The 27,842-nt window shown below is 39.3% G+C and overlaps 1 protein-coding gene across 2 annotated transcripts; it reads left to right on the top strand.

Annotated features, from left to right (window-relative positions):
• LOC118791161 (GRB2-associated-binding protein 3-like) lies at positions 1 to 27,842 on the top strand. 2 transcript variants are annotated; one of them, XM_036548442.1, is made up of 10 exons: positions 1 to 204; positions 9,532 to 9,829; positions 16,002 to 16,185; positions 16,572 to 17,011; positions 17,615 to 17,670; positions 17,980 to 18,229; positions 20,888 to 20,978; positions 21,728 to 21,809; positions 23,256 to 23,372; positions 26,473 to 27,842. In XM_036548442.1, the coding sequence occupies exons 1-10, from the start codon at positions 133 to 135 to the stop codon at positions 26,584 to 26,586; spliced, it is 1,704 nt and encodes a 567-aa protein (XP_036404335.1). In that variant the 5' UTR covers positions 1 to 132; the 3' UTR covers positions 26,587 to 27,842. The 2 variants fall into 2 exon arrangements, with proteins under 2 accessions (XP_036404335.1, XP_036404334.1); XM_036548441.1 differs by having other exon boundaries at positions 26,470 to 27,842.

The following is a 27,842-nucleotide window of genomic DNA, read 5'->3' as shown; positions in this document are numbered from 1 at the left end:
TGCAGCAGAACACAGCGATTGAGTGGCACTACACGGTTTCAGAGCAGCAGCAGCAGCAGCAGAAACAATAACACAAACACACACGCATACACGCGCGCTGGAGTCTCTGTGTCCCAGCGTTCTGCCATCAGGATGAGCGCCGGAGACGTGGTCTGCACCGGCTGGCTCATCAAATCTCCGCCTGAGAAGAAATTAAAGAGATATGTAAGTACAGAAAATGGGCAAGGAGGGCTGCTAGTGAGGGGTGGGTGTGGGGTGTGCGTGTGTGTGTGTGTGTGTGTGTGTGTGTGTGTGGGGGGGGGGGGTGGGGGGTGGCATGACAATTGGTAATGTGCTCCTTAGTTGCATTCTGACCAGGATACCGTAGTGGCTGTAGTTCCTGCATTGAACTGAAGCGTAGCATTTAGCCATCAGAGCTGCAGAGACGCTAATCTTTCACACAGCAGAAACACTTTCTGTCCTTTAATAGAAGGAGCAGGGGTATGCTGGATCTGACATTGAAAGATTTACTGTTTCTCCCCCTTTTTGTGCATGCAGCGGTGTGCATGCAGTTCTTCATCTTACGGACTGGGTCATGGTAGCATAGCGTCAGGAACACTGCTAACACAGTGCAGTTTTTGATCACTGATGCAGAATATAAATTGTCTCCGTACAGTATCTTCCTGCTCAGTGGAATTTCTTACATGGATGGACCTGGTTTGAACTGCAGCCTGTTCACATGCCTGTGTTTTACGACACTTATATGACATCAACCACATAACATTGTAAACAGACTCATATTGCTGTATGTGGTGCATTAAAGACATGCAACTCTCAAACACCAGACACATACTTATTTCATATACTATCATCTAGAAGTATAGTTAAGCATAAAAGAACCAGTATGTGTTTTCTAAATGCCAGTCTACCCAATGTGTTCCGTACACAAGGTGCTGAGGAGACATTGGACGGGGTTGTGTGTACAGGCGGTCCCTGCTGTGCTGTAGGAGAGGGAGGGTGCCCCTTGTGTGCCGCAACTGCCTGTTATTCTGTGAAATTTGGGTGTGTGTTGCAAAACATAGGAAGCTCTTTCACAGCCAGGCTGTTGGAAGGGATCAGACGCGTTGATGACCGTTGGTATTTTTTTTTAGATAGCGGGAGCACTGTGTGAGAGGAAAACCCAAATGCACCACACAAGGGGTGGGGAGGGGTTGCGTATTGTGTACTTGAGGGTTGCATGGGAAATTCCATTTGGAAGTATTTTTGGTGTTGTACAGAGGGGGGAGGGGGGGTTAAAGTTTCTTTGTAGTGTAAAAGAGGATGTCCCAGACAACAGGAAGGACAGGGCTTTCCCTGGGGGAAAGTCGTAGGACAGGGGGACCAAACCCGAGGAAGGGGACACTTTTTTTTTCCCCCTGGAGGAACACTGGTCAGCTTAGTGTCTCACACACTGGTCAGGCGCATAGAGGAGAGGTCAAACGCCCACAGGCTAAAGTCTCAGACACTGAGTCTTTCCGACTTACAGAAAAAGAGGTGGGGGGGGGGGGGCAGGAAACACAGACACAGAACCCCCCAAAGTCATAAAGTAAGGACTGGAACTGTAGTAAAATCATATTATTCTCTAAATCTTACTAGGCTCAGCATATGGCAAAGTCACACTAAGACAGTAAGCACTTGTTGAACTGCATGAATAAAAACATGTGTATGTAGAAACATGTGTAAATAAAATATTTTTCATGACACAGTCTCGATGTGGCTTATGTGTCAGAGGTTCTCAGAACAGCGGGTGCCGTGGAAAGGACGAGACGCATGCTTGAAGAGTTGGAGCTAAATGAACTTGGAGATTTGGAAGGCTTTCATAAACATCAAGGACAAGGTCTTTCGTGGCCAAGCCAAGCTGACAACCTGTGTGTTTATACAGATTGCACTCTGCAGGATCTGGATAGTAGGAATGAATACATTTAAGTTTTCAGCTATTGGAATTTTTGTTCTAAAATGTGAATTGTGAATATCAAAATGATGGGAAGATCACTATGTTTGAAAGATTTAATATTGATCAACATAAAATGATTTTAGGTTCAGGGAGCCATAGTCATTTGGCATATGACACTGCTGTTGCACCACTGAGTAAGGTACTTAATGTGAAGTACTTCAGTAGATCTACTCGTTTAAATTGATAATATGTAAAATGTATATCAAGTATATTATCCCAGCAAATAAATATGATATGCATTAGAATGTCACAAGGTAATAAAATCTAATAATTTTAACTGTTATTGGTCCTAAGATTCTCGGTATGGCAAAACTATTTATTATCACTGGTCATGTGACCTAGTTAAATACATTGGTACAGTATCTGTAACTGCGGCAAATTCTAAGTTATTTGTAAATTCCCTGGAATGAGCTGATTAAGTTGGCTGCATGTTTTCTTAGCTTCCAAAGAAAGCCTGGGTTACTTGATATGGATGTTTGCACTCATCTGGTCGTTGTCTTTTTAGTGCTTTCATTAGTGGTTGCAAACAAATTCTTTTTTTAAAATTATGACCAGGTTCCTAAATCATAAAAGATATCACATTTCACTATCATTATCATTATTATTATTATTAGTAGTAGTAGTAGTAGTAGTTGTTGTGGCATAAATTCAAAATAAATTCAATTCCTTAAATAGCTATGCAAAAACTACAGAATGCAGTTTTAATATTAATTAAACCATTGTAACACAACTGAGAGGTTCTCTTTGTGTTTACTTTGAATATATATATATATATATATATATATATATATATGTGTGTGTGTGTGTGTGTGTGTGTGTGTGTGTGTAAAATTACAACCATGATGCTGTGTATTTATGACCCTTTTATGGTCAATCTAATATCAGGGCAAACATCCTTGTTTTAAGAGAGAGTACAGTGAGAGATTCTATTTACTCACTAGGAAATAAATACAAATGAGGCAAATATTTTGTTCCCTTTGTAGCCTTTTGTTCCTATGGTAACTCGTTGATTGTCACCAACTACCTGCCTCAAAGTATATAGTATACAGTAGTGTTTCTCAGTCCTACTCCTGGAGCCCCCTGTCCTGCATATCTTCTATCTAGCCTTGCTCCAAACACACCTGTTAGTGTGATTAACATGATCTTGATAAAATGAGGTGTGCTCAGCTAGTCAAAAGTGCCATTGATGAGTACAGCTAGGTAGATAGAGCAGGGAAAGGTGGAAAATGTGTGGGGCAGGGGGGTACTCATACAGTAACAAATGAATACAGATCATTTCAAAATCATGCCCTTTTATGTGGGACATTTTAGTTTGCCAGGACGCTGAAATGGGAAAGTTTGGATGATTGAACTTACATATACTAAACTCATGCTGTGACTGTGACCAATGCTGCCAACAATTTAGGACTTTACTTCACTCTGATACATTATGCCTGTGGTCTGTGTCTGTTTCTTTTTTTTCAGTAATTTAGCTATAGTCCCTAACGTGTATTACAGACATGGTTTGCTGTGGTAGGTGTTTAGAGGTGGATCATGTGTGCACTCATGGTCTTGCCACAGTGCTATAAGCTCTGTGCTTTTGTGTGTTTTTGCCTTAGCATTTTGTATTCTGCTATGGCTCTGTAAGATGCATTTTGTTCTATGTGAGTCTACAGGATTGGCTTACAACAAAACAGACTCTTCTTGCTGGCACATTATGTTATCAAATGCTTATTTTTCCATTTGCTGCTGACAGTCTCTCATAGCTGATGAAATCTGACACTAAATGCAATTCTGGGAAAATTTTGAGCATGTCAGAAATTGACTTGCAGCTTGCGGCTGCTTGTGGCTGCTTGTAGCAGCAATTATCATCACCCATAAGCAGCTGACACACCATGCGATAAATGCAATACTGTTAAGCCAATGTCTGATTTCCAATGTGTACACTCACAGAATTTCAATATGAACTGCATTCTCTGAATTGCAGTAAGAACTGTAACAAACTCATAGACAAAAATGATGGTCACAAAAACAGATACATTAGTTATAAAACTGCAGTGTGTGTAGGTTTGAGCAATTGAGCAATTATGTTTTTATACACTTACACAATGTTTTTCTTTAGTTCCAGTGAACTTAATTGTGATAGCATCATACTTAAAGAGATGTGCAAGATTAAAGTAATGAATCTGTTTTTCAAAGCTAAGGACAATCTACAATTATGGTGGGACTGAATGCACTATTAATCATAGCCACCTCACCATTAGCTGCAATAAAAATGCTTGAGCTCTATAACTTTGCACTGTGTGGTAGATTGTGAAGTTATCATTTACATTGATATTGGAAGTCATCATGCTCTGCACTGTGACAGAGACAAAATAATCAGAAGTATGCAGAGGAAAATGTTTTTTTTTTTTCAAATATCAAATGATCCAACTTCAGTTTTTTTTTTTTTTTTTTTTTTTTTTTTATCAAGACATCACTATACTTTCTTTCCAAAGAAAAACAGAATGAAAGTAGAGTTTCCCTGAGTAGTTTAGGAGCTAGCATAAGAATGCTTTGCAAATTGAAACTGTCTGCTTCTGTGCAGTGGTTCAGAGGGAAGATATAGGCCTTATCAGAAAAGGCTTTCTCAGAGGCTTCGTGCAGTGTAAAGACATTTATCTATCATACACAATCAGAAAACACGAACATGATGTTCAGAGAAGACGACCGTTACAAGTCTTTCAAATGTAAACAGCTATATTTTGACACAGATTACTTTTATTAACATGAGAATTAAAATGATCATTTTTAAAATACAGAAATTAAAAATTTGCGTCAGCTTTGACATAGACATCATTTTGATCTGTGTTTGTATAAACGCATGTTTATCTGTGAGTTCATTTTTTGTACACTCTCATCAGGGTTAAATGAAGCCATCTGAGAGAGTAAAGTAGATTTGTTATTGCATGGGTGTGGTGAAATCAGAAGTGACTACCGATCAGAGTCAGAGGAACTTGTTCACCAGTTCCTGTAGCTCAGATATTCAACACCTGTCGAGAAAAAGGAAGTCGGAAATAGCCATTCCCAAACGTGGTCTGATTAAAAAGAATTAATCAGGCTTATAGAGAACAAACTTCAAAATATGTTCAACACAAGCAATCACAAGGACCCTGAGGCCCTCTTTACCACTTTTGGTGTTGATGTAAAAGGAAAACTCTCTTTTAGCGGTTCAGTAGGTATAAAGTATCACCATTGCAAGTATGTATCTATATGCATCTATACAGAAAGCTGTATAAATAATGGGTAATTTCTTCTGTAAATATGTTAATACAATGTTTTTTTACATAATTTTTACAGTTACCACTATTTCCTAAAGGTTACTGGAGGGCTACCTAAAGTTGTTTGTTTGCATTTTTTTTTTTTTTTTTGGCATAGCCAAGACTGCAGTGCAGATACCTGGTCTACAGATTAGAAACTTGTTAAATCATTGCTGTATCCAATAGAATGTTCTAGAAACACTGTCAGCACCACACTGTCTAAATAAGTCTAGGCAGTCATGTGTGCTTCACTCTTATTTCTCAATGCTAACGGTGTCTGGATCATCTCCGCCATCTTTGCTATTGCAAGAGACAGGAGATTGTAAAATTTTGCTCCAAAGACATCTAGCTAGTAGGACATAAACTGACAAAGCAGTCAGAGACACTTTCCAACTCTCCCCTGTGTTGGCTATTTCACAGTACTGTACCCTGTCTAGAAATGCCTACTATTTAAATCTCTTTGTCAAATAGACATTAAATAGACATCACCTTTCAAATGGCAGAGTTATAGTGCAATGTGGTGCAATAAAATGATTTACTTTTGTTTTTGTTTTTACCACCAATTCACTAATATCAGGAAAGCATAGTATCTACAGGGAATGTATGTATGACTTAATTGACCTTTTCCTGCACACTAGGGTTACAGAGAGAAAAGACTTAAGTGTTAAATCAGAATAAATGGAAAATAATGAGACACACCCTCAATTTGGGCTAGCTCTACCCTACATGTGCATTTCCCACATAGAAGCTTAAGCGGCTCATGTCTGAATGGTAACAGAAGCATGCACCTCTTCATGGAAGCATTTAAGCTGGGTTTGCGTGGCCATATCTGTGAATCAGCCCCAATTCAAGTCTGAATCGGCCCCACAGTGAATGCAGTAAACAATGCCAACTTTCTCTAATACACTGTGGCGCAACCTAACTAAAAAAGATAGGTGGGACCTGCTCTTTCTTAGATAACCCTGTCCTCCACAGGCAAACTTACTCTACTTGTGACATATACAGTATATCTCAGCCATATGGCTCATTCCCTACGACTGATACTTGAATGCCTCAAATTCTGCAGAGAGTAAGTGAAAGAAAAATGTGAGATTTTCTAAGGGTTTGTTGCAGAAACGTTTCTGCTGTGTAGGGATTTCTTTGTCCCACATTTAGTTTCACAGAGTTTCACAAAAGCTTTACAGTGTGGGTTACAGTTCATGTGACTTCTGGCTTTGTAAATGAAATGGAACGCTGCATATTTTGCATAGCTGAGCCTTTTCCATATTCACTGTGGTATGACAGCATGAAAGACAAAACACAGTTGCATAAGTTTGATGATGCAATTGATTTGAATCAAGGACACAACTGGCAATATAGATGGGTTTCATTATAACTTATTCAAATGAGAAAATGGTTCTCTATATGAATCCCATGAATGTCATCATAACAAGGATTGTGTGCCTTGCACAATGGTCCTTCTCTTTGGATAAGAACTTCAGCATGTCAGAGGTGAAGTGATTTAAGACAAAGTTCTCAGAAAATATGAGGAAGCCAATGACGGCAGATTTGCTACAATCTAGTAAGGGAAGTTGGAAGCCAAAAAAAGCACATCTACATATTATATATTAACAGTAACATGAAAGGGACCCACATAAACAGAAATCATTTATAACTGAGGAAATGCTTTTCCTGCTCATGTACCTTTTATAGGAAAGTGCCATTTACAGCTTCAGTTTGGATTTAAGTAACACCCAATACAGCTTTTCAAAACTGATACTGCTATCAGCCATCCCATGACTGAGACAACCCTTTAACAAATACAAGATCGTTATGTTCAGTAGTTGACACTGAACATTCAATGAAGTCTTTTATAGAGAATGTATGAGCAGATTCACAAATAGGGGTTACAGCATAAAGAGTGCTTTTAACATGTTTTAATTTTCATAGAGAGGCATCAGATCGGAACAAAGTGCTTGTTCATCTAGAAAATTTATCAAGATATAGTATGTTTTCGAATCTTTTCGCTCAACCTCCATTTTACACTACCACCAAAAGAAAGAAACAAAAAAGACAGTTTCAAGTCTTACTTGCCATGCATTCATAAAAACAACGACCCTCTTAATTAAGACTTAAGACAATAAGTACTATAAATAATTTTCCTAGACATTCCAAACGCTACTGCCTCTGTGATTGTACCCATGACAGGTTCATTGTGACTCATCTGCTTATGTGTGACCCTGTAATCTAGGAGAGGTTTGGGAGGAGGGGGAGAAGACACAATAGTGAGTGTGTGCTCCATCAGAGCAGAGTGGCACAAGCTCTGCTCAGTCTACAGTATGGTGCTTTCATCTCGCCCCCTCCACAGTCAAGTGTCTGCTCATCACATGTCCACTTACAGTCTCCCTAAGGGCTGCGAGGTGGTAGGGAAATAAATTTGTAACCAAGGTTTGTGGGTTGAAGCCATTTGTACCCTTGACTAAGGAACATAATTAAGCTGCCACGCTTCAGTAAATATTCAAATGACTAATGTGAAAATTGTCATTTGAATCAGTCCACTTAGTACAAGGTGGGTGCACTCATCATTTTTATAGGCTGCATAAATTAAAAAGAAGTAATAGAAAATGGAAGTGAACCTGTACGAAATAACATTTGTTGAACCATGAATAAAATTAGTGTAAGTTTATAGGGAACATGGTTTTACTAATATGAAAGTTAACCTAAAACTGGCCCAGATTTTATTTCTGCAAAAACCACAGCTTTTATGATTAGTAATACCAATAGGATGCTGGTCAAAGAAAAAAAATTACAATCTACTGGCAATTCAGAATCACAATCAATTTGGATCAATTATATTTGTTGTATAAATACTATGAAATCGCTGGTCAAACGTTATTGACGCAAGATAATACATAAATTTGGATCCGGCACATAGAAAGTATGTAGGAGTAAACTTTACAGATTTAGCACTAAGCAGGGGTAAAAAGGTGCACAGTTACAGTCCTCTCATTGCCGTTCATCTGGTGGCGAACGAATGCTGTGTTTCATGGCCATATTGCGGAGAAAACAGTGGACCGATGTCATCTCACACACCATTTATGCTGTGTACTAAAGCATACTGTCTGCTGTGCCCCAACACATCCACCACACCAGCTTTTTAGCACCCTGTTAGTGTGCTCCATCACTGAGTGAGGGCACGAATGTGGTTGTATGCAACCTTTCGTGGTGTCTGCGGGGTGACCAGCAGTGCCATCAGCCAGGCTTTCCGAACGTCACAGCATAAAAGACGCAGGTTGCTTGACCAAAACGTTTACTAAATTGCATTTCACCCTCTTTGATTAGGGAATTCACCTACATTTACCTGATTTCTTCTGGTGGGATTTTTAGTCCCAGAAAATAACAGTGTTAAGGTGTACTTTTAAAGCCTAACATACAGCAACCATGGTAAGCGCAGATCTCAGTGTTTGCTCATAGGTGCAGAATGAAGTCATTTTTAATCAAGTGAAGTATGACTCTAGCTTGGACTGCTTGGCTGGTATGTGTTCAGTTGAGTTACACTGCCTAAGATATAAATAAAAAGCTAAAGAAAATTTCCACAGTTTTCCTTTTTCTCAAATGAGATAAAACAAATGCTTTGACAAAAAAAATCCCCTTTACATTATTACAGCTCAGCCATTTTTGGCTAGTTACAGGCAAAACATCAGTTGTGTACAAAGGACTTCCTCTTTTGGGAAATGTGACACAGTTCCCCAGAACAAGTTTACCTCAGGTTCCAACGGCAAGCATTTTTGAAAATCTGTGGTAAAAGGGAGGACAGGCAGTTAACTGACCAAGGCTTTTAAAAACAAAAATCCTCTTTACATGATAAGCAAAAAAGCAGAACTGAATAGAATGTAAATTTTCATGCCAGAGATCATATGTTAACAGGCCTCAGAATATTTGATACAGTGGACTCTGCTAAAAAAAAAAAAATGAACATGACCTATGTGCTCCTCAAACTGGACCTCTTATGCAACAGAGAAAGGAGTGAGTGTGAGTGTGTGTGTGTGTGGGGGGGCTGTTGTCATGCTGTGTCTTCTATAACAACAATACATCAAGTGAACTCTGTGGGAAACATGTCAGTGACTGACTTTGAATAAATTCTGATGTGACATTTGTTTACCTTGCTTCAACCTTGCATTTTTTTTACATGAGATTAAATCCAAGCTTTAGTGTGGAATTGCCTCAGAAAATGAAAGCTGAACTTCATACAGGGTTGTGAGGCACATCAGTGACACCCTCACCACCTCTCACCTCCCCCAGGCATGGAGAAAGCGCTGGTTCGTGCTGCGCCAGGGCCGTATGAGCGGAAACCCAGACGTGTTGGAGTACTACCGCGGCAAGAGCTCCAAGAAGCCCATCCGCACCATCGACTTGAGGGAGTGCCAGGTCCAGAGGCATGAAGAAGTGCGGCTCATAAAGAGAGAGTTCCAGCACCTGTTCATCGTCAAGACATCCTCCCGCATCTTCTACTTGGTTGCTAAGACAGAGGAGGAGATGAACAGCTGGGTGCGTAACATCAGTCAGATCTGCCACTTTGGTTCTCTGGATGATGAGGCAGGTAAGGGGACTTGTGGCATATTTCTTTGAGCCTGATTCATTCATACTCAGATTGGACCAGCAGTAGGGCTGTTATGCTGCTGAAATGTGCATACCCAGGGCAAGGCCTGAACGATTATGTCAAATAGTGTTCAGGTCATGTGACTGCTAAATGTGTTTAGCAGTAGGTAGCCATGGATTGCCATGGACGGACTGCTGCAGTACAATGTTGTACGGTGCTAAAATATAAGCCCCTTATATAAATGCACGTATACATGCTCACCTAAAAGGGAAATCTTCAGTCATAGCAGCTGAAAATACAGGCTCAACAGTGGCCAGGATTACATTTTATTTTCTAGCTAGCTAAGGAGTTTATGTTGTACCCAGTATTGAGTTGAGATCTCAAGACACCATTGATAATATTAATAGCATTGGGAACCTGCTGATTTTTCATTAGATTTTCTAGAGGAAATTTCCAGTTCACTTAAAGACAGTGGTACACGGATGTCGGCAGACTTTTCTGGTGAGAGACAATATCAGAAAATGAATCTGTACAGAAAATTTATCTGACACATACATTTTGTGAATACCATGGTAGATTAGCTTCCTATATGTAGGGGTGAGACGAGAGTCTTTACCTTTGATAGCATCATTGATGTAGAGATTGGTTGTTACTTTTTTACATCATAAACACAGTTTTGTAGTTTTGGTGATCATCAAAATCAATGCAATATATCTTTTATTTAACTAAAGCTGGCATTTATGCATAGGTTAAGGTGAATGAGAAATGTTCACTGATACAATTTTATGCTGACTTTATGCAGAAATATTCTTATGTGCATTGCTATTAGAAGGAATAGTAGACTTTTGAAAAGCTTATAGTGAAAGCAGTGCTAAAAGTGTGTATTAGATGCCAATATAGATTGGTATTGATTGATATTAGCACCTAATATGATTCTTTGCAAAAGCAAAGAAATAACTCCTTAAACAGCTTAATGAACATAGATATTTCTAAATGCCTGGCAGCTAAATACAGTGTCTCACACATTCAGTTCACATCAGTAGGGAAAGCTTAATTTTTTACACCTCTCATCAAAACTCTTGGTACTCACTGGCATCTCTCCCTGCTGAGAAACTGATGCTGACAGTGACAGATTGTGGTCGAGCAGTGAAGCCATGACAAGAATTAGAATGAATCTGAATATGCCCCGCTGATGAATGCTCAGCCTTGCCTTGTATGCTGCACAGAACCTTGTTGTTGCACTTTACTTTGATGCCCAATAAGAAAGCATGGAATGGGTTGGTGAATTCTGTCTGTCTGTAGCTGATTCTTTGTGCTCACTCACTTGTGTTGTACAGTCTGCTCTAAAGTGCCACTCTGTTATTTTGTTCTGTGATTATTTGAACAGTTTAAGTGGCGGAACATTTATTTTTTTCCCCTCTTTTATCTGTCCCCTTCTTTAATGCAATTTGAATTCCTCAAATAATCTGGGTGCTCATGCTAAATTATAAATCTTTAAAAGTCACTTTACATTACACGGCAATATTGTCATTTTGCATTTATCTTACATAGGTTAAAATTTTATCCATCTATACATTTTTACTTACTGCACTTACTGTGCTATACTTACTTTGCCTTTCTAAATGCTACACATGTTAATGTTTTCAAATAATATCATTCCTAGGTATATGATTTAGTTCATCTGAATCCCAGAGAGTATGTTGCATGAACATGTTCCAATATCACACTCTTCAGATTAAGGGTAGGCATGGATGAGTTTTTCTGCATCAGTGGTTTTAGCAGTGCTCCTACTATGAAAAAGGCGCTTTACAGATTTTCTTAATATGTGAAATAAATCCAACTTACCAAATAGTATAAAGAATTCCAAAGCCATTGTTCATGCTTGGAATGCTTTTATACTGACAGGGTGTTTTAGCAAACATGTCCACAGTTTTGGAACTTTTTAGTTGGGGAGTACTGCAATTTTTCCAACTCGTTATCTCCTAAAAGACAAGATTTAAATTTTGCAACTGCATAGGTGAGGTAAGGTTTAGTTTGTTAGTGTATTTGTATGCCCTCAGCACCACCATGAAAATGAATCCCGTGTCCACTAATAGCCTATCCAAATATGACATGTTGATGTTACGATGGTGTTGTTGTTTGGAAGTATTCCTTTATTTTTTTTTTGTTGAATTTTAAAGTAATCAGGAGTGGTCAGTTATTTTTGAAGTAGAAATTTGTTTTAAAAAAAAAAATAATAATTTGTGTACAACATTGATGAGATGTCAGCTATTTGTAAACAGCCACAGCAAACAAACCTTTGAAAAAAGTCACCTCTTTCCATCCACACACTTGTATTTAATCACAGGCTAATTACTAATTGGCATAGGTGACACTCGTAAATCCTTGGGTGGCCACACGTGCAATTAAACAGCCAATGACAATCATACTTAACTGGTTTGTAGTGGAGTTGAAGGAATGAGTTCATGTATGGCTACAGTTGTAAACGGAAAGTAAGGATTTTTATTAGCACAAACATATACCTGACACATATATATGATAAAAATACACCATTAATGATATCAATTTTGGGGGGAGAATATAGTTTAGTTCAACACAAGTTAAGTGTCCTCCTTAATAACATGGAATAGTAGATGAGAGGCTATCAACTTTTGCACAACTTTCCATGGGAGGCTGTGACATTAGACACATCTATAATTAGCCAAAACATCAAGTACTGGTTTATTTAGAATGGGATTGGTATTTTATAACACTGTTGCTGAGCATGCAAAAGCAGAAGGTAAGAGTCAACTGACCTATGTGGGAAGGCTAGTAAGACACTCAAATCCATCCGTCATGCTCTTGACCACTCTAAAAATGTTCTACCCATCTACAACTGCTGAATCACCCCCCACAAAGAGCACTCAGCCCACCACTTAACCACAGTGCCCTGAGACCATGACATACTTCATGCATAAATTACAGCATATGGCAGTCCCTTTGGGCCCATGTGTAAGTGCCTAAATGAGAATGGTAACTGACAGTTCACTGGGACAGTGGGAGGAATCAGCCCTGACTCAAAGAGCCAGCTGTCATGAACCCTTTTACTTTATTTTGAGCATCAGGGGTTGAACCCCCCCTGACCCCCCCATATTTTATCACAAGGCACAGAGCATATGCATTGTATCCTTGTGAGTATACATGAGTGTTATCCCTACAGGGAGAGGCCATTCAATATTGATGAGTACTGAGTACTTTTGGCTGTCTGTTTCAGCATGATGATATTCCTTTGATTTCAAGGAATAAAAAAAAAAAACACATTTTCTACACCCTCTGTCCCCTCCCACATCAAGACATGCATACTTGATATTGATTTGAATCAATATCAGCAATTGCATACTTTAAATGCAGAGTGACTTCAGATTTATTTTAAGGTCCTTTTAGTCATACGTTTTAAATGTGCAAGGTGAACCACTGATCATTTTTCAGAAACCAGCCCTGACTGCCCTGCAGGCGGTCATATTCAGCACTATTAGTCATAATTTGCTCCATAGCGACTGTAAATTTGAAGTAGTCTAGATGACCAATGTATTTTTTGCCAGTAGAGGTTTGTATGGTTTGAGTAGTGCCAGTAGTGTTTAGTCTTTGGTCTTTTTGTCTGCCTGCTGTCTGTAATGTTTTGTTTTTACAGATTTAGCCACAGGACAAATCTACTCTCAGGGCAGATGGTTTTTCTCCATCTGTCTATGGCCATGGAAAGGCCAGTTTTGGTGATATAAATGCTCATAGGCATTTATCTTCTCATGTATTTATTGTGTGTGTGTGTGTATGTGTGTGTGTGTTGTTAATAAAATTCTTGCTTAAGTGCTATGATACTTAAGATTCTAAACAATTATTTATCTTTTTATGAAATAAATTTGGGGCATTGCTGCCAAGAAAAGGATATTCTGATGTCACAGGTAGTTGTATTTTATATTCAATTTTGTTCAAGGGTTTAGACCAGTGTTTCTCAATCCTACTTCTGGAGCCCCTCCCCATCCTGCATATCTTCTATCTAGCCTTGCTCCAAACACACCTGATTGAAATTAGTGTGATTAACATGCTCTTTCAGGTGTGCTCAGCTAATCATAAGTGCCACTGATGAGTTCAGCCAGGTAGGTAGAGCAGGTAAAGATGGAAACCGTGTGGAGCAGGGGGGCCCAGGAGCAGGATTGAGAATTAGACAATGGCTCTGGGAAGGGTGATCGGCTGCAAATTGCAGAGCTGCATGAGGGGGGGCAGTGCTGAGCCAGTCCAGCAGAGGGAGTATCCGTTTTCCTTCGCATCAGTCTCAACAGCCGGAGCAGGCTGACGTCCCAGACAATACCGGCCTCTCCTCCACCTGCCGCATGAGATCTCACACTCCATCACATCTGAGTTTATGCCCCGGTGCGCCGTGCAGCTAACAGCCTTGGAAACATGCCGCGCAGCAAATGTTAAATAACATCACGGTTCAGGTCCCTGCCAACCCAGGGGCTAGTGCTGTGACTGGTCAGGGATGTCACACTTGTCCACAGCCTCTTTATTCCCTTAATGGGTTTTTGATGGCAGCATGCTTTGGCAGAATAATGTTACTCCCAGCACCTGGGGATAGAGAGGACAACAAAGGAAAAGTGAGACAAACATCATACCAATTAATAATTAATATTATCACTGTTCTTGTTAATGGAATGTTATTAATGAGAGACATTACATACATAATATTATATTATATTATTGCACCTTCAGAATGTCAGATGTAAGGACATGAGAATTCTCCACTGAATATGCTCCTGACAATGATAAATGGAATGAATATGCACTTGTTCAACTAAATTCATCACCTTTTCAAAGAACTGTGGCCCCCATTTTCTTTGTCCTTCTGGCCAAGGTAACTTTGATTTGAACCAAAGGGAGAGGGGTTGCAGTGGTGTTGGCTGGGCTGTGCTTTTCTGTTCTATCATGCAGTTAAATGGATGGCAGTGTTGTGCTTTCCCCAGTTTATGATCTCCAGTTTTAATCATTGCAGAGAGACAGTTCATTACTAGGTGTCATTGCTGGCTGGGAGCCCGCTGCCAATGCTGAGCTGTATTGTTGCTGAAGAGGCTGATAGCCGATGATATTTACATCTACTGTACACATGTTCTGCTGGTGTACCAAAATAATAAACATAGGGCTTTCAGTTTTATCTGTTGCATTTATGGAGATCTTGAAATCAATTTGCCGATACATGAATCATAAATCAATTTGACCCAGCTTGCACCCAAATCAGGCCTTCAATATACAATGGTATGTAATGAGTGCAAATGTAAGTATCAGTTCTGCTCCCTCTGCTGGAATATCTAAGTAATTTCTTTTAGAGGGTACATAGAGTCATTTCACAAGAAACTAGAAGCCAAAGACAGTTTTTTTATGAAAAAAAAATATAGGTTTAATTTCAATATTTAATCAAATACATACATTCAAATGAAATATTGATCAAATGACAATTAGTTAGTAACTATATAACTTGACCATTGTAAATGTACTGGCCTATAATCCACAGTGGATGCATACAAACTCATATATTGTGATATTTGACACACTGATGGAAGTGTGTTTTCACATGTAAACATACTGCAAGTAAACAGTAACCTGAAATACATAAGCCCTTGAACATCTGACCACAGTTAATGGTCTCTGCATTTTAATTGCTCTGTATTTTAATCGATTACTCTTTTTGACTTTTTTCATGATTTGCTATGATGACTAAGATAGCTACTATATTTTCTGACCAATTTGAAATGTAGTTCCCATTCAACATGGAATGGAATTGATGCAACAGTTTATTATAAGGTAGTGTTGCTTAAGTGTACACACCTGTTATTCCTTGTTTTCACCAGCTGTTTGTTTATGTAAATACATTTTAAGTGTATGTTCTATTGCCTAATAAAGGAGTTGTGGATGGCATTATAAACACAATAATAATCATAATAATGTTGAAAATCTACAGAAAATTTACATGGTCATTACTCCATACATTTCTACATGTGTATGTATGTATGTTATTTTTTACATTATGCTGTTTGAAAATTTGATAACACAGTATCAAATGGATTTTGGAATAAGATTTCCATTCGACGAAGAAAAACACCTCGTTCTCTCTTTCTCCCCCTCTCTCTCTCGCACACCACAGACTTAGACAGCTTTTCCCAGCAGCCTTCGCCCACCAGCTCCTCCCACACGTCTCGGGTCACCGGCCATGAGCTCAGCACGGAAGCCAACACCACTGAGGACAGCCGCAGCAACTCAGAGTCCAGCCTTCCCCCTGACTACCTCATCCTCTCACAGTGTGAGACAGGGAGGGTCAGCATCACCAGGCAAGTCACCACCAAATCAGGCACCTGCCTCCCTCCCAACCTCATGCTGCTCCACAGTGTAGGTCAGAGGCTGGGCTCACCCAGTCCCACATCCTGGCTCTTCCTAACCAATTTCCTGCTGTCAGATGACCGAACGCAATGCTGTATCACTGTGTCATTTGCACAGACTACAGAGATTTAATTGATCAGAAAGTATTAAACAGTTGATGAAGAATTACTTAATGTGAAGTTTACATAAATGGATTTTTCAATTAAATATTTTTGTTCACAAAAGAATGATTTGCTACTTTTACAGTCCTTACACTTACAGTCCTTTGGATATATCAGACATCAGAGCTAATTAAATAAGACAATGTTAATAATTTTTTTTTCTGTTCATATAACAGCTGTTCAAACTCTGAGAGGTCCCTCGAGCAGAACTCATCGGACATCGAGGACGTTTTCCTGTCACCTCACCTCACCAGTCAGACAGTCTCACCTTTCCTCTCGGTCGGGCCATCAGAACCCCCCCTCGGCACTCCCTCCACGCCACTGGAGAGGCTGTCTGAATTCTCCTCTTCCTGCTCCTCCACTTCACCCACCCAGATGCTCCCGCCCACTCCGGACATTTTCCAGTTTGAGCCGGTCTCGTCCCTGTCCCCAGAAGGGAGCATGGATGGCCACGCCCCCCCTCCTCGGCCCCCCAAGCCCAGTCGCTTCTCTGAGCGACGTGTGGATAACAGTCTAAACCACATGACCCTGAGGGATGGTGAGGGGCTGTTCACCCTTCAGCCAGCCCCCAACCACAGGAGAATCTCCCTGTCAGGACTCGAACATGACCGAAAAGGTACAGTCTGGCTTAGAGGTTAGGTATTTGGGATTGTAACCACCAGGATGCTGGTTTGAATCACAGGAAGAGTAATGCTGTCATTCACATATGTAAGGAACTTACCCTGAGTAGCTTCACTATCCTTTTGTATAAAAACATAACATGTAAAAAATATTACCCCAGGTAATGAAATAAATCACCTGAAATTAAATATGATACCCTGAGGGACCGTGAGTGATTCCCCATCTTAGACCTTAACCACTTCTGCATCATTACTGTAAGACTACAGAGGCTTTTTGAAAATCATAAACCTTATGCTGAAGCTGAAGAAGACATGTTAATTGTGTATATGGTGGACAGGTTACATTGTTTCTGTGCATTCGGTTACAATGCAGTTACTTTGAGCAGTTAAGAAAATATTTTGTCACTTGTATTTTTGCTTGAAAATCATCTCTGTATAGTCTCTCTTGATTTTTTAATGTTATACCTTTGACAAAGATTTAAAGAGGTTTTCCATTGATTGTGCCTTCTGTCATGCCACATATCTTTGCATAGACCTCAGTAACTTTGATGTATGAGATGAAAAATTATCTCTGTGATGATTTTCTTTTGTACTTCTAGGAGAATTTGATAATACCTCCGTAAGAAGCTGGAGCAAAAGACTAAGCCTTAATTTGGTAAGGAACCATCCCTATGTCTGTGCTCATTAAGTCATATTTGATATATCCAGCTAAACACAGACATGAATGGATGGACAATTATATGAAATGATTGTAGTACAGCTGGCCAAATCTGCAGTACTATTCAAAGTCCTTAACATTTTTCCTTAATCCCCTTGGGGGAACAATAATTTTGATTTAGTTGCATTCAAATAACCTCAAGAACACACAGTTGATTGGGGCTATGGGCATGGTGTCAATAGAAAAAATATATATAAGCATGCAAAATGTTTTAAGTACTGTATATGTGCTGTGCTCTTATTTCAGCCTCAACTGACCCCTGCCTACAGTCCAAATTCAGCAGACTGCTATGAAGATTCTTATATACCCATGACCTCCCCTCCTATCTCCACTGTGAACAATGAGTCAGATGGGTACATCCCCATGAGCCCCACGTCAGTAAAATTCCTTCTGTCCAATGGGAAACCAGAGCCCCCTCCTCCAGCCCCACTGCGCGGATTGCCTTGCGACCTGGAGCCGCCCCCTGTGAACCGAGATTTGAAGCCGCGCAGGAGAGGTAAGGCCAACATTGCAGCAGATCTGGCCAGAAATAGACCTTCCCTCATTTGTATTTTTTGCACAGCAAACATGGCATTTCAGCCATGACATTTCAGTTATTATTTAATGGAAACAGGAGGCCTTTTTAGCATTCACAGGGCACAGGTAGAGGGAGACATGGCAAAAGAGCAAATATACAGAACATGAGATCATACAGACTGGTGCATTTGTGCACTGTCTGTATTGCTCTGATGACCAACCACTTTAACCTTTAATCCTTCAGAGTAACTAGCTGGTATTCAATCATAATTATTTTAATTAAAATTTAATGATATTATATATGTAAAAAAATAATTCTTTATATCATAAATATACTTTTCACTAAATGATATTAACAACTAAATTTTCTTGATTAAGAATATAGTTATTGTATAATATATATATATTTTTTATTATATATTTTATAATTTTATTATACATGAAACTACTATTCTTATAAGTCTCAATATTCTTGACATCAACAATTCTATTTTTACTAGTCAAAATTACAATTCCTGGTATCAACAACTAATTTAGGATTGTTAATAGTCTCCATTTTAATCAATGTTGCATTCTTATGTGAAGGTTTTTTTGTTTTGAATCGCCAGCCCTATTTGGAATCGCCAGTACTTTAGGCTCATCTCACTACGACCAGCAGTCATGCAGGACCTCAGAAGTGAGGGGAACATAAGTCTCCGATACATTCACATTCACATATTTTTGTGCACTAAAAGGCCCAGGGTGCACCATTTTGAAGTGGGCACTCATTGGAGGATATTTTTCACAAGCTGTCCTGTGTGAAATGTTTGGTATCATTGTTTTTTGATCTAATTTTTCTCTGTTCTTTGGGGTGCCCTGTGCATGCCGATTCTCTCTCCAGCTGAGATCTCAATCAGTTGAGCCTGAGCCTGAATGAAGCACACCTCTTCGGAGGTGTGCTTATGCTTACATAACATTGTTTATTCAACATAAACAATGTTAACATTCAGCTTTCTTAATATCCCTCAGGGGTCCCCCTAGTAACAATTGGGCCCATTGAACTAATTACTATTAATAATTAAAAGTGAACATTCAATTTTTTTTTCAAATTTGGACTTCATATAGAAACAGAAATAACTTACAGATGCCATGCCATGCCTTTACTCATTTACCCCATTTAGAGCACACATACAATCAAAAACTAATATCTGTAAAAAGAAATAGGACACTTGCTAAATAAAGACAACTCAATACAAAAAGTCAATGTCAACAGCCTAATGACACCTAATTAACCAAGAGTTCAGCTGAGACAAAAACCAGCATTGTACTGCAGCTATCCGTACACAGACGGATGGGCCACATAGTTAGTGGTCATTTTCATCATCCATCACGGGACCTCAGTGGAACAGAGGCAAAACTGAGGTCCAGAGAAATGTGTGAGGTGAGAAGGGATTCATGTCCTTCATAATGATTCTCTACAGCACTGAAGGACAGGACACTGCAGCCCCCACAGGGGAAATGAATTAGTTCCTCATTGTGAAGGAGAATGGAAGGTCATCACAATTTAAGCGCAGTCATTCTGGCTTCTGCTGTGCTTCTCCAGAACAGCAACTGGTTTTTCCAACATGTCATCATCCAACCACTGCCTGTTATAAATTGTGCAGCTGATGTAACATGATGTGGGCTGTTATATACATTTTGGGCCCCATTTGGCTGATGTTAGAGATGATGTAAGAGGGGAAAGTTGTTATTCAAGCTGTGAATCCATATCAATTAAGTTATTTAAAAGATGCTAGCACACATGGCTAGGAACACATCTTATAATGAGCACAATGTATGACAAAGATATTCTTTTACTCTGGCCAGTCAGGTCCCCTGCCAAATTATCAACTACCTTTTGTGTCAGGGCTCTGGTACCTAGCTATTTTATCAACAGAATATGCTGCATAACTACAATACAGGTTTACACCATTGTGTGTGTTGTACATATATAACATTAATAATAGTAAAATCTAATTAAAATACTTTAAGTTGGTGAAAAATTAAAACTGAAATGCAGCACTGTCAGGTCACTGTGGTATAACTTCTCTTTTTTTTAATAATTGGCTATTTATATTTAGTAGCAACAAAAGGCCAAATGTTACCTAACAAATTATTTGACCCTTTTTACTGAAAAAATGACCAAATTTAATTAATCATGATTAATCATGGCCCTTTCTTGTTAGCATCACTAGAACTGTGCCCAGTGCTCCACTCATTAAAACAACAGATGGAAAATGTTACAGATGTATTCATTCACTCATTCCTAAAACCTCAAACCCCCAAAAAATCCAATTGCCAAGCACTGACAAGCAGTGACAAACCTGCTTTTAAAGACAGTTAATTAGGCAGGTGTGGCTCATCAGCCAAATGGCCAGTTTGGCTGTCTTTGGTTAACTAATTGCACATGTTCCTTAGGTTAAACAATCAACAAGAACAGTGTACCCCCGCAATGATCATACTCAGGCAAGGTGTATAGTGAGATCAATACAAAAAACAGGTGCAAAGGATCAGATGGTAGGTGAAAACAGGGAAAGGGAAAAATGAGAGGTAGAAGTTCCAGCCAATGCCTTTACCCCAAGCTTTGTCACAAACTTCTTGCCTGTTTTCTGGTTTGCAGCAAGACCTCCTCCACTGGATCTGCGGGGCCTATCCACCATAAGCGAGTGTCCACTCCACCTGTCTCTGACACGGACACTGACAGAGCCAGGGTAAGTCCAAATCATCCATCCTGAACCTGCACGTGCTCTAGAGACCCGAAGCAGCACAGTCAGTTAGACCACCGTTACCGCCCAGGAGAGAGGATGCAAGTGGTAGTTGGTCACAGGGTCCACCCTGGACCCCACACCTGGGCTAACTCAAATCTAGCCTTGCCATGCGGTTTACCAAGGCTGATATGAAGCTAAAATTATATAACAAAGATTAAGTCCATGAATGTTTCTTAATGACTGAAAATCTGTCTGCCAGAATAACTTTTCGTTTAACTTCAACTAAAATAAAGCAGTTAATAAAAGCTTCCAATTAAATATAGGTCAATTTCCTGCAAATTTCAAATATAACTTATACCATGTAATTGTGACTACTGATTAATGATTGATTATGACCTAATATGCTATCAAACAATCACTTTATTTCATATAAAGATATTAATGTAATTAGTCATTATTACGAGGAGTAGCGTACTAAAATCTCATCTATCAGTCATCTGTTTACTGAGGACTGAGGTTCCCTAAACTTGCTTTCAACAAAACATTCCACAACTCATTATGACACATTTGAGGGTGTAAGTGAGTGCAAGGTGTGCAATTCTAAATTTGTTATAACTTGCTTTAAATTTGTTTTAAATGGGTAGTTGCTTCCATCTTTGTGCCCACATCTGTAAGTACTTGTATACATTCATGACCATTTAAAGTGTTAAACCCTGTTATTACTGTTGTTCTCTGTGTTTGTTCCAACCCAGAAACTCAACTCATTGGTTTTCACTGGAGAGAGGACCTGGCATAGGCGGGGCTTCTGAGGATGAGGAAGACTGGCTGTCTGGGGTAACCAAAGTTCAACTGCTCTAAAATTAGCCTCAGATATTATTTTAAATAATGGCTTGTGCTTCCACCAGAGTCTTACCCTGGAAAAATACACTATTGCATCAGCACTGGATCCAGCTGTCATGCTGTCTGAATTGTTTAATTCTGAAGGCAGTGAAATGTACACCGTTCAATAAAAACAAAGAGGAGGTAATAGGTGTAATGACCCACTGCTGTTACATATATGGGTAGCAGGGCTGTTAAACTGCTGAAAGAGTGATTCAATCTACTCCTCAACTGTTACAAAAACTACACAACAAACACAATTGTTTGTTTAATAACCAAACAACTTACTTTTTCCCATACTGACGATTTTATGAGTAAGTCCCTGTGAAACTGAAAAAAATCATGTATGATCTGATTCATTATTCAAAGATATGGAGGAAAGCATGTTGTGGTAAGTTTGAATGCAGGTCTGAAAATATATAAAAAGAATTTGAGTTCTTGATGTGTACAAGTGTACTTTAACGTAGGCTGGAGAAATGTTCAGTGCTTAAAGAGATCTCACAGAGAGCATCAAAACACACATTTTTGTCCATCCTGTTATACAGCATGATTCCCCTCACTCTGTGAGATCCATGAAAATGCAATTTGTTAAATATGATGATGATGATGATGATGAATATTATTATTGCTATACACCCACACTCTCTATGTTCATATACACTTTCAGTTTATCATGGAACTGTACTGTGCAAGTTTCATATTACCGTGTGCATGCAGAGGTGATGGTGTGTCAAGAGCTGGGCCATTTGGAGTAAATGAGAATACCCAGTACTTCCCAGGTGTTTAAGGAGGGTCTGGTTTATTCAGAGAGGAATCTGGCAGGTCAGCGTTGACTGCAGATTGTGAAATGGAATCGGCGCTCGCTGAGGCCTGTGCTGAGTAAGGGACGCTGCCACATCCTGGTTTCCGTGGCACCAGTTCCATCTGGTCTTCTCAGAAGAGCCATGCCTCACAGAATTTTCCTCAATTTCACATTTTTCTTCATGCCTTTCCATACCGCCTCTCAATTTACCTCTTAATTAGATTCTAAGAATGTGCAAAAGTGCCCCGTCTCTTCACAGAATTGACAGAGCAAACCACGTAAATATAAAAAAGGAGGACGGGGAGAAGTGTATTAGGCCACACCACACTACACCAAAAGTTAAATTCAAGAGTGTCAAACAATACGGTTTAGAATGATATCCTGAGGGTGTTTATGAAAGATTAATCATTCCGGTGGTTATCTTCCTTTAGAAATGAGAACAGTATGTGCCTCACAAGCAGTTGCAGAGCCTGGGCCTTAGAGAAATAAGGTTTATCCACTCAGATAAGGGCAGTCATTTACAGACAGGCATGTCAGAGCTGTGCCTAGGGTTACTTACAGGAGAAGCTAACCTGGTCTGTCTCTTCTGTGAATCACAGGAGTCCAAGCAACTGTTACCTCCCAATGGCAATACCACTCTCTGCTTCCCCAAAAAATCCAACCTGGACTACCTTTCACTGGACTTCAACCCAGCATCACCTTCACCCGTGCAGAAGGTAAGCATGGAAGAGACTATAAGAAAACTGCATTTGTGGGTTACACACAGAAATTGCTCTCTAAAAAGCCTTTTTGTTTACAAGGACCTCATTTGGATGTATCCCTCTTATCCTAGCTTTGTGCTCTAGTTGGATTGTACATGATGTGGTGTTCTTTATCCTTTGTTCTTTCAATTATGTTTGAGAACCTGCCTGTTTTTATATGCGCCATGGCCGTATCCAGGCAACTGCTCCTTGAGAGCCGAAAGAATTGTCTCTCTGACGTTATGCTGCAGGAGTGGTATTACAATTGCCTCTACATGTGTTTCACAGTCACTCTCTGCACCACGCACATAGCTCCCCAGGGAGGCTGCTTCAGTGATGTTTAGAATGGCACACCTTGTTAAAGTGATTAGTACCCTACACGTGTTCTTTGCAGTCCTAATCGGCTTTACTCGTATTTTATGTGTGAAGCCTGAAATGACACATGTATTAGTAAAGGTTAGCCCATCCCGCCCCCGACCAACTAAATGCTTTTTCTGACTATTCAGAACCATTTGAGCATTTTCACAGAACCATGCCATTATATACACAGTAAAGAAAAACTACACCAAGATATTCTCAACATGGTAATCATGGCATCAGGTGATAAGAATGTTCTTTATTAGTGGTTTGTGAATGAAACATTGGTGGCACTGTGATGTGATGTGACTCTCTCTTCCACCTGTGGAATACAGGAGGCCTTTGGATGCCTCTATATGCTTCCAGAAGCTTGCATTTAGCTTCTTAATGCTGATGTACATGTGTTTTTGATTTAAATTTAAAACATTTCCAAAACAATTGAACAAGTGTGACCCTTGTGATTTCCGGAATTACATTTTATCTGAGAACAATCTGAAGCTGATGTACACAATCATATTATGACTGAAGTATAACAGTTTTCATTTTTAAGATGGAAATGCAATATATTGTGTACATTTTTTTTACATGTTTACATATTTACATGTTTTTCTTTTCATATCATTTTCTTTTTGTCGTTACTATTCAATCAGCGGTATGAATGATTATAGACGACACTGTATGATGTTAAATGAAATGGACCAAAATTACATAATCTTGAATGAAATATTTAGCTTAAAATGTATTTAAATATAAAATATATGTAAACTAAATATATTTAAATATTGTATTATTCTCTTACTGCACCTAATAATTAATCTGAAATTAATATTTGGTTGCCAGGACACAGACTTAGTCACTATAGGTTTCATTCCTTTAAAATGCATTTTATTGCTTAACAGTTGGCACAACAGAGGCTTCAATCATTCAAATATTGCTGATGCACTTGCTGAAATGGTACAGTGATATATCTCAGACCAAACCCATAGAAAAGCACTAAACATGTCTTCCATCTACTCACTATATTAGGCTGAAGGCTTGAAAAAAGCATCATTAATCTGTACTCTATTAACTTGAGTTCTTTGCCCAAGATGGATCTAACTCCTAATACAGCTTTTCAACTACACAATTTCTGCTGCTGCGGTTATTAAGAGGGCATGTCAGTCTGACACTTTTTCACTAACCTGCAACAATTTTCAGTGGATAAAAATTATATTGGTATATTGATGACAGTGGTTTTAAAAGGGAAATAGCTAGTGAAACCAAATTGTTTTGTGTGAGAGTGCAGACATATATTGCCATAAGGCAAACCTCCCAATCCAAAGTAGCAAAACAAAAAGCATTTGCAAATAACTAAAAATCACTGTAAGACCCCTGACAAAATCCTGTGCATTGGTCTCCCCATCCACACAAACTGGTCACAAACATCTCCATTCTGTTCACACCTTCCACCATACATATTTCTATCCATCCTCTTCTGGTCAGCAGTAGACCTTTTTATGCATACCTGGAAGGGAAGCTGCATGGTGATGTTGAGGTGTTTGCCAAATTAAAACAAAATATATAGATTGCACCTATTATTTGATTAAAGCTAACTGAGGCATCATTATGTGTCTTGTTTCATTGACTTTGAAATAAGTTCAACAGTTTGGCGAAAATGTGGTTATACTTAGTGTGTTGTTACTTATGGTGGATCAAACAAAAGGCTTTTCACACTGCTATCCTTAGCCCTGGGCTAAGAGTTGACCCTGGGATAACTCCCTTTTCAGCCCCTTTTCGCACACACACATTGTTAACCCCAGATATACCTAAAACCAAGGATATACGATTCACACTGCACTTCTACTAGCCCTGGGTTAAATGTCCGTTGGAACACGCGACTAATATTTACATTCTAGAATGACGCGTGACTACTTAACAGCAAGCAGCAACATTAAAATGTTACAACGTAAACATAAAGCAAGCATACTGTCATGACGTGATGAAGACGTCGTGTGATTGGACAACAAAAACGTGACGCAAAGTCCATTGTTGACTTTAGTCCCGTTTCACACTGGCACCTTTTAGCCCCGTGTTTAGTCGATTTTCAGGGGATAACCTCGCAAACTCGGGGCTAACCCTGCTCCAGAGCAGAGCCAGCAAGCCCTAGGCTAAAGTCGGGGTTATCCCACTTTGGAATGTACCAGGATTGTGCCAGTGTGAAAGCTTTCTTAGCCTGGGGCTAAGAAGATTCTAAGAATGCTCTTAGCCCTGGGCTAAGTGCAGTGTGAAAAGCCTTCTATAGTACTCCACATATCCCAGCACCATTGACAGCTCAGTGTTGGGTTGACTGCCTGCATAAGCTTTGCAAGAAGCAGATGGACTGGCAGGAATATCAGCCATAGACCATATACAGATGTACCTGCACACATTCATGTCTGTAACCATGCAGAGTGCAATACTTTTCATTATATACTCAAGTGGAACTCCTGTGTGGACACACAGTGGGCAGCACAGTATGACTTCATACCAAGTAGCAACACCAAGTGTTTTCAGCATAATTTTCTAATAGTAAAACATAAAAGCCTTTCTTCCACAAAACTACTGTGCACTTATATTTGAGAGACGATTTTAAGAAATGTTACTTCTATCATACTTAAGTATAACAGTCATAACAATTAAGACTAGCTAGCAAGCTGCATATTTTTTAGGTTTTATTAACCTTACTGTTTCGTTCCAGAAGGCTTTGCTTACCGATGAACACAGAGTGGACTATGTACAGGTGGATGAGAAGAAGACCCAGGCCTTGCAGAACACTAAAATGGAGTGGAAGGATGTGCGGCAATCCAAAGTGTAAAGCAAGGTTGGGACAGCATGTAGGAGAAAGAAAGAAAAAAAAGATAACACAAACAACGTCACCACCAGCACAGGAGGACAGAATAAAATAGCCTCATACCAACATTATCAACAAGAAACTGCATTTGCTCGGTTGCAAGAGGAAATCATATACATATCATGTGCCACTCTTGGAGACGAGACTCCATAGTTATATTGCTGAACGATGTGTGAAATGCTTTTAACACAGGGCTCTCTTTGTAAATGTCATTTTTCAGTTCTGCAGATGTTTTTTTTTTTGTTCAACAAATAAGGGTGTGCCGGTATTAATGTCCAGCATGAGTGATGGGGTAATTTCCACGGTGCACTCCATTTGAGGCTTTTGACAAAAAAAAAAGGAAACAAGAAAAATAACAGATCTTGTCATACAACACCCGAATTCCACAGATTGTTACCTTTGGCAACTTTATATTAAGTTTGCATTTACCAAAGGTTTACCGAGCTCTAGAAAACACCACTATAATATGTCACAGCACATAAAAATATGTGCAAATGTTGGAGCAAATGTTAAGATGCCATGTCTATTGTTATACTGTTGTCACATACAAATTTGTTTTATACAGAGTATGGGTCAGTTCCATTTAAAATCATTCAATTCAGGGAATGAACTGATTAAACTGAAATGGAATTGATCCCAACTCCCAACTGGTTTCATATTGAGGTACAGTTGCAAAGCTACAAAGATTATTGATCATAGATCATGGGTTCCAAACCATCTGGCACATCATTTTGGGTTATAAAAACTGATGGATCTGAGCTCCGGTGTTTATCTTATCTCCAACCGCAGCTAAAATAGAGCCTGTCAGCTCGGAGCTGTTTTATCCTGGTTTTATCAATCTGTCATGCGGAGGAAAACATGGAAAGGTCACATTAATATAAATAAAACTGTTTAAACAAGCCAGTTCATTTGAGATCCTCCGCCCACTTGCACGGGAAGAGAGGACCAGGGGAATTGGGAAATATTTAAAAACGAGGAAGTTAAAATTGTAAAATTCTTGTGATGTTCTTGCAAAGTTCTTGGCAAAAGAGGTACTTCAGATTTAGCAGGGATGCAGGTATGAACAGAGATGTATTATCTATTTATATACCTGCACGAAATGCCTGTTAAATGTCGGACAACAGTTCTGAAAACATTACAAGTTTGCTTCCCAGTGCCACTGCTGTTGTACCCTTGGGCAAGGTACTTAACCCATATTGCCTCAATAAACAGCTGTATAA

This window comes from Megalops cyprinoides, chromosome 16 (assembly GCF_013368585.1).
Source record: "Megalops cyprinoides isolate fMegCyp1 chromosome 16, fMegCyp1.pri, whole genome shotgun sequence".
NCBI lineage: Eukaryota > Metazoa > Chordata > Actinopteri > Elopiformes > Megalopidae > Megalops > Megalops cyprinoides.
The sequence above is the reverse complement of the archived record's forward strand: the minus strand, read 5'-3'. Positions and strand labels throughout refer to the sequence as shown.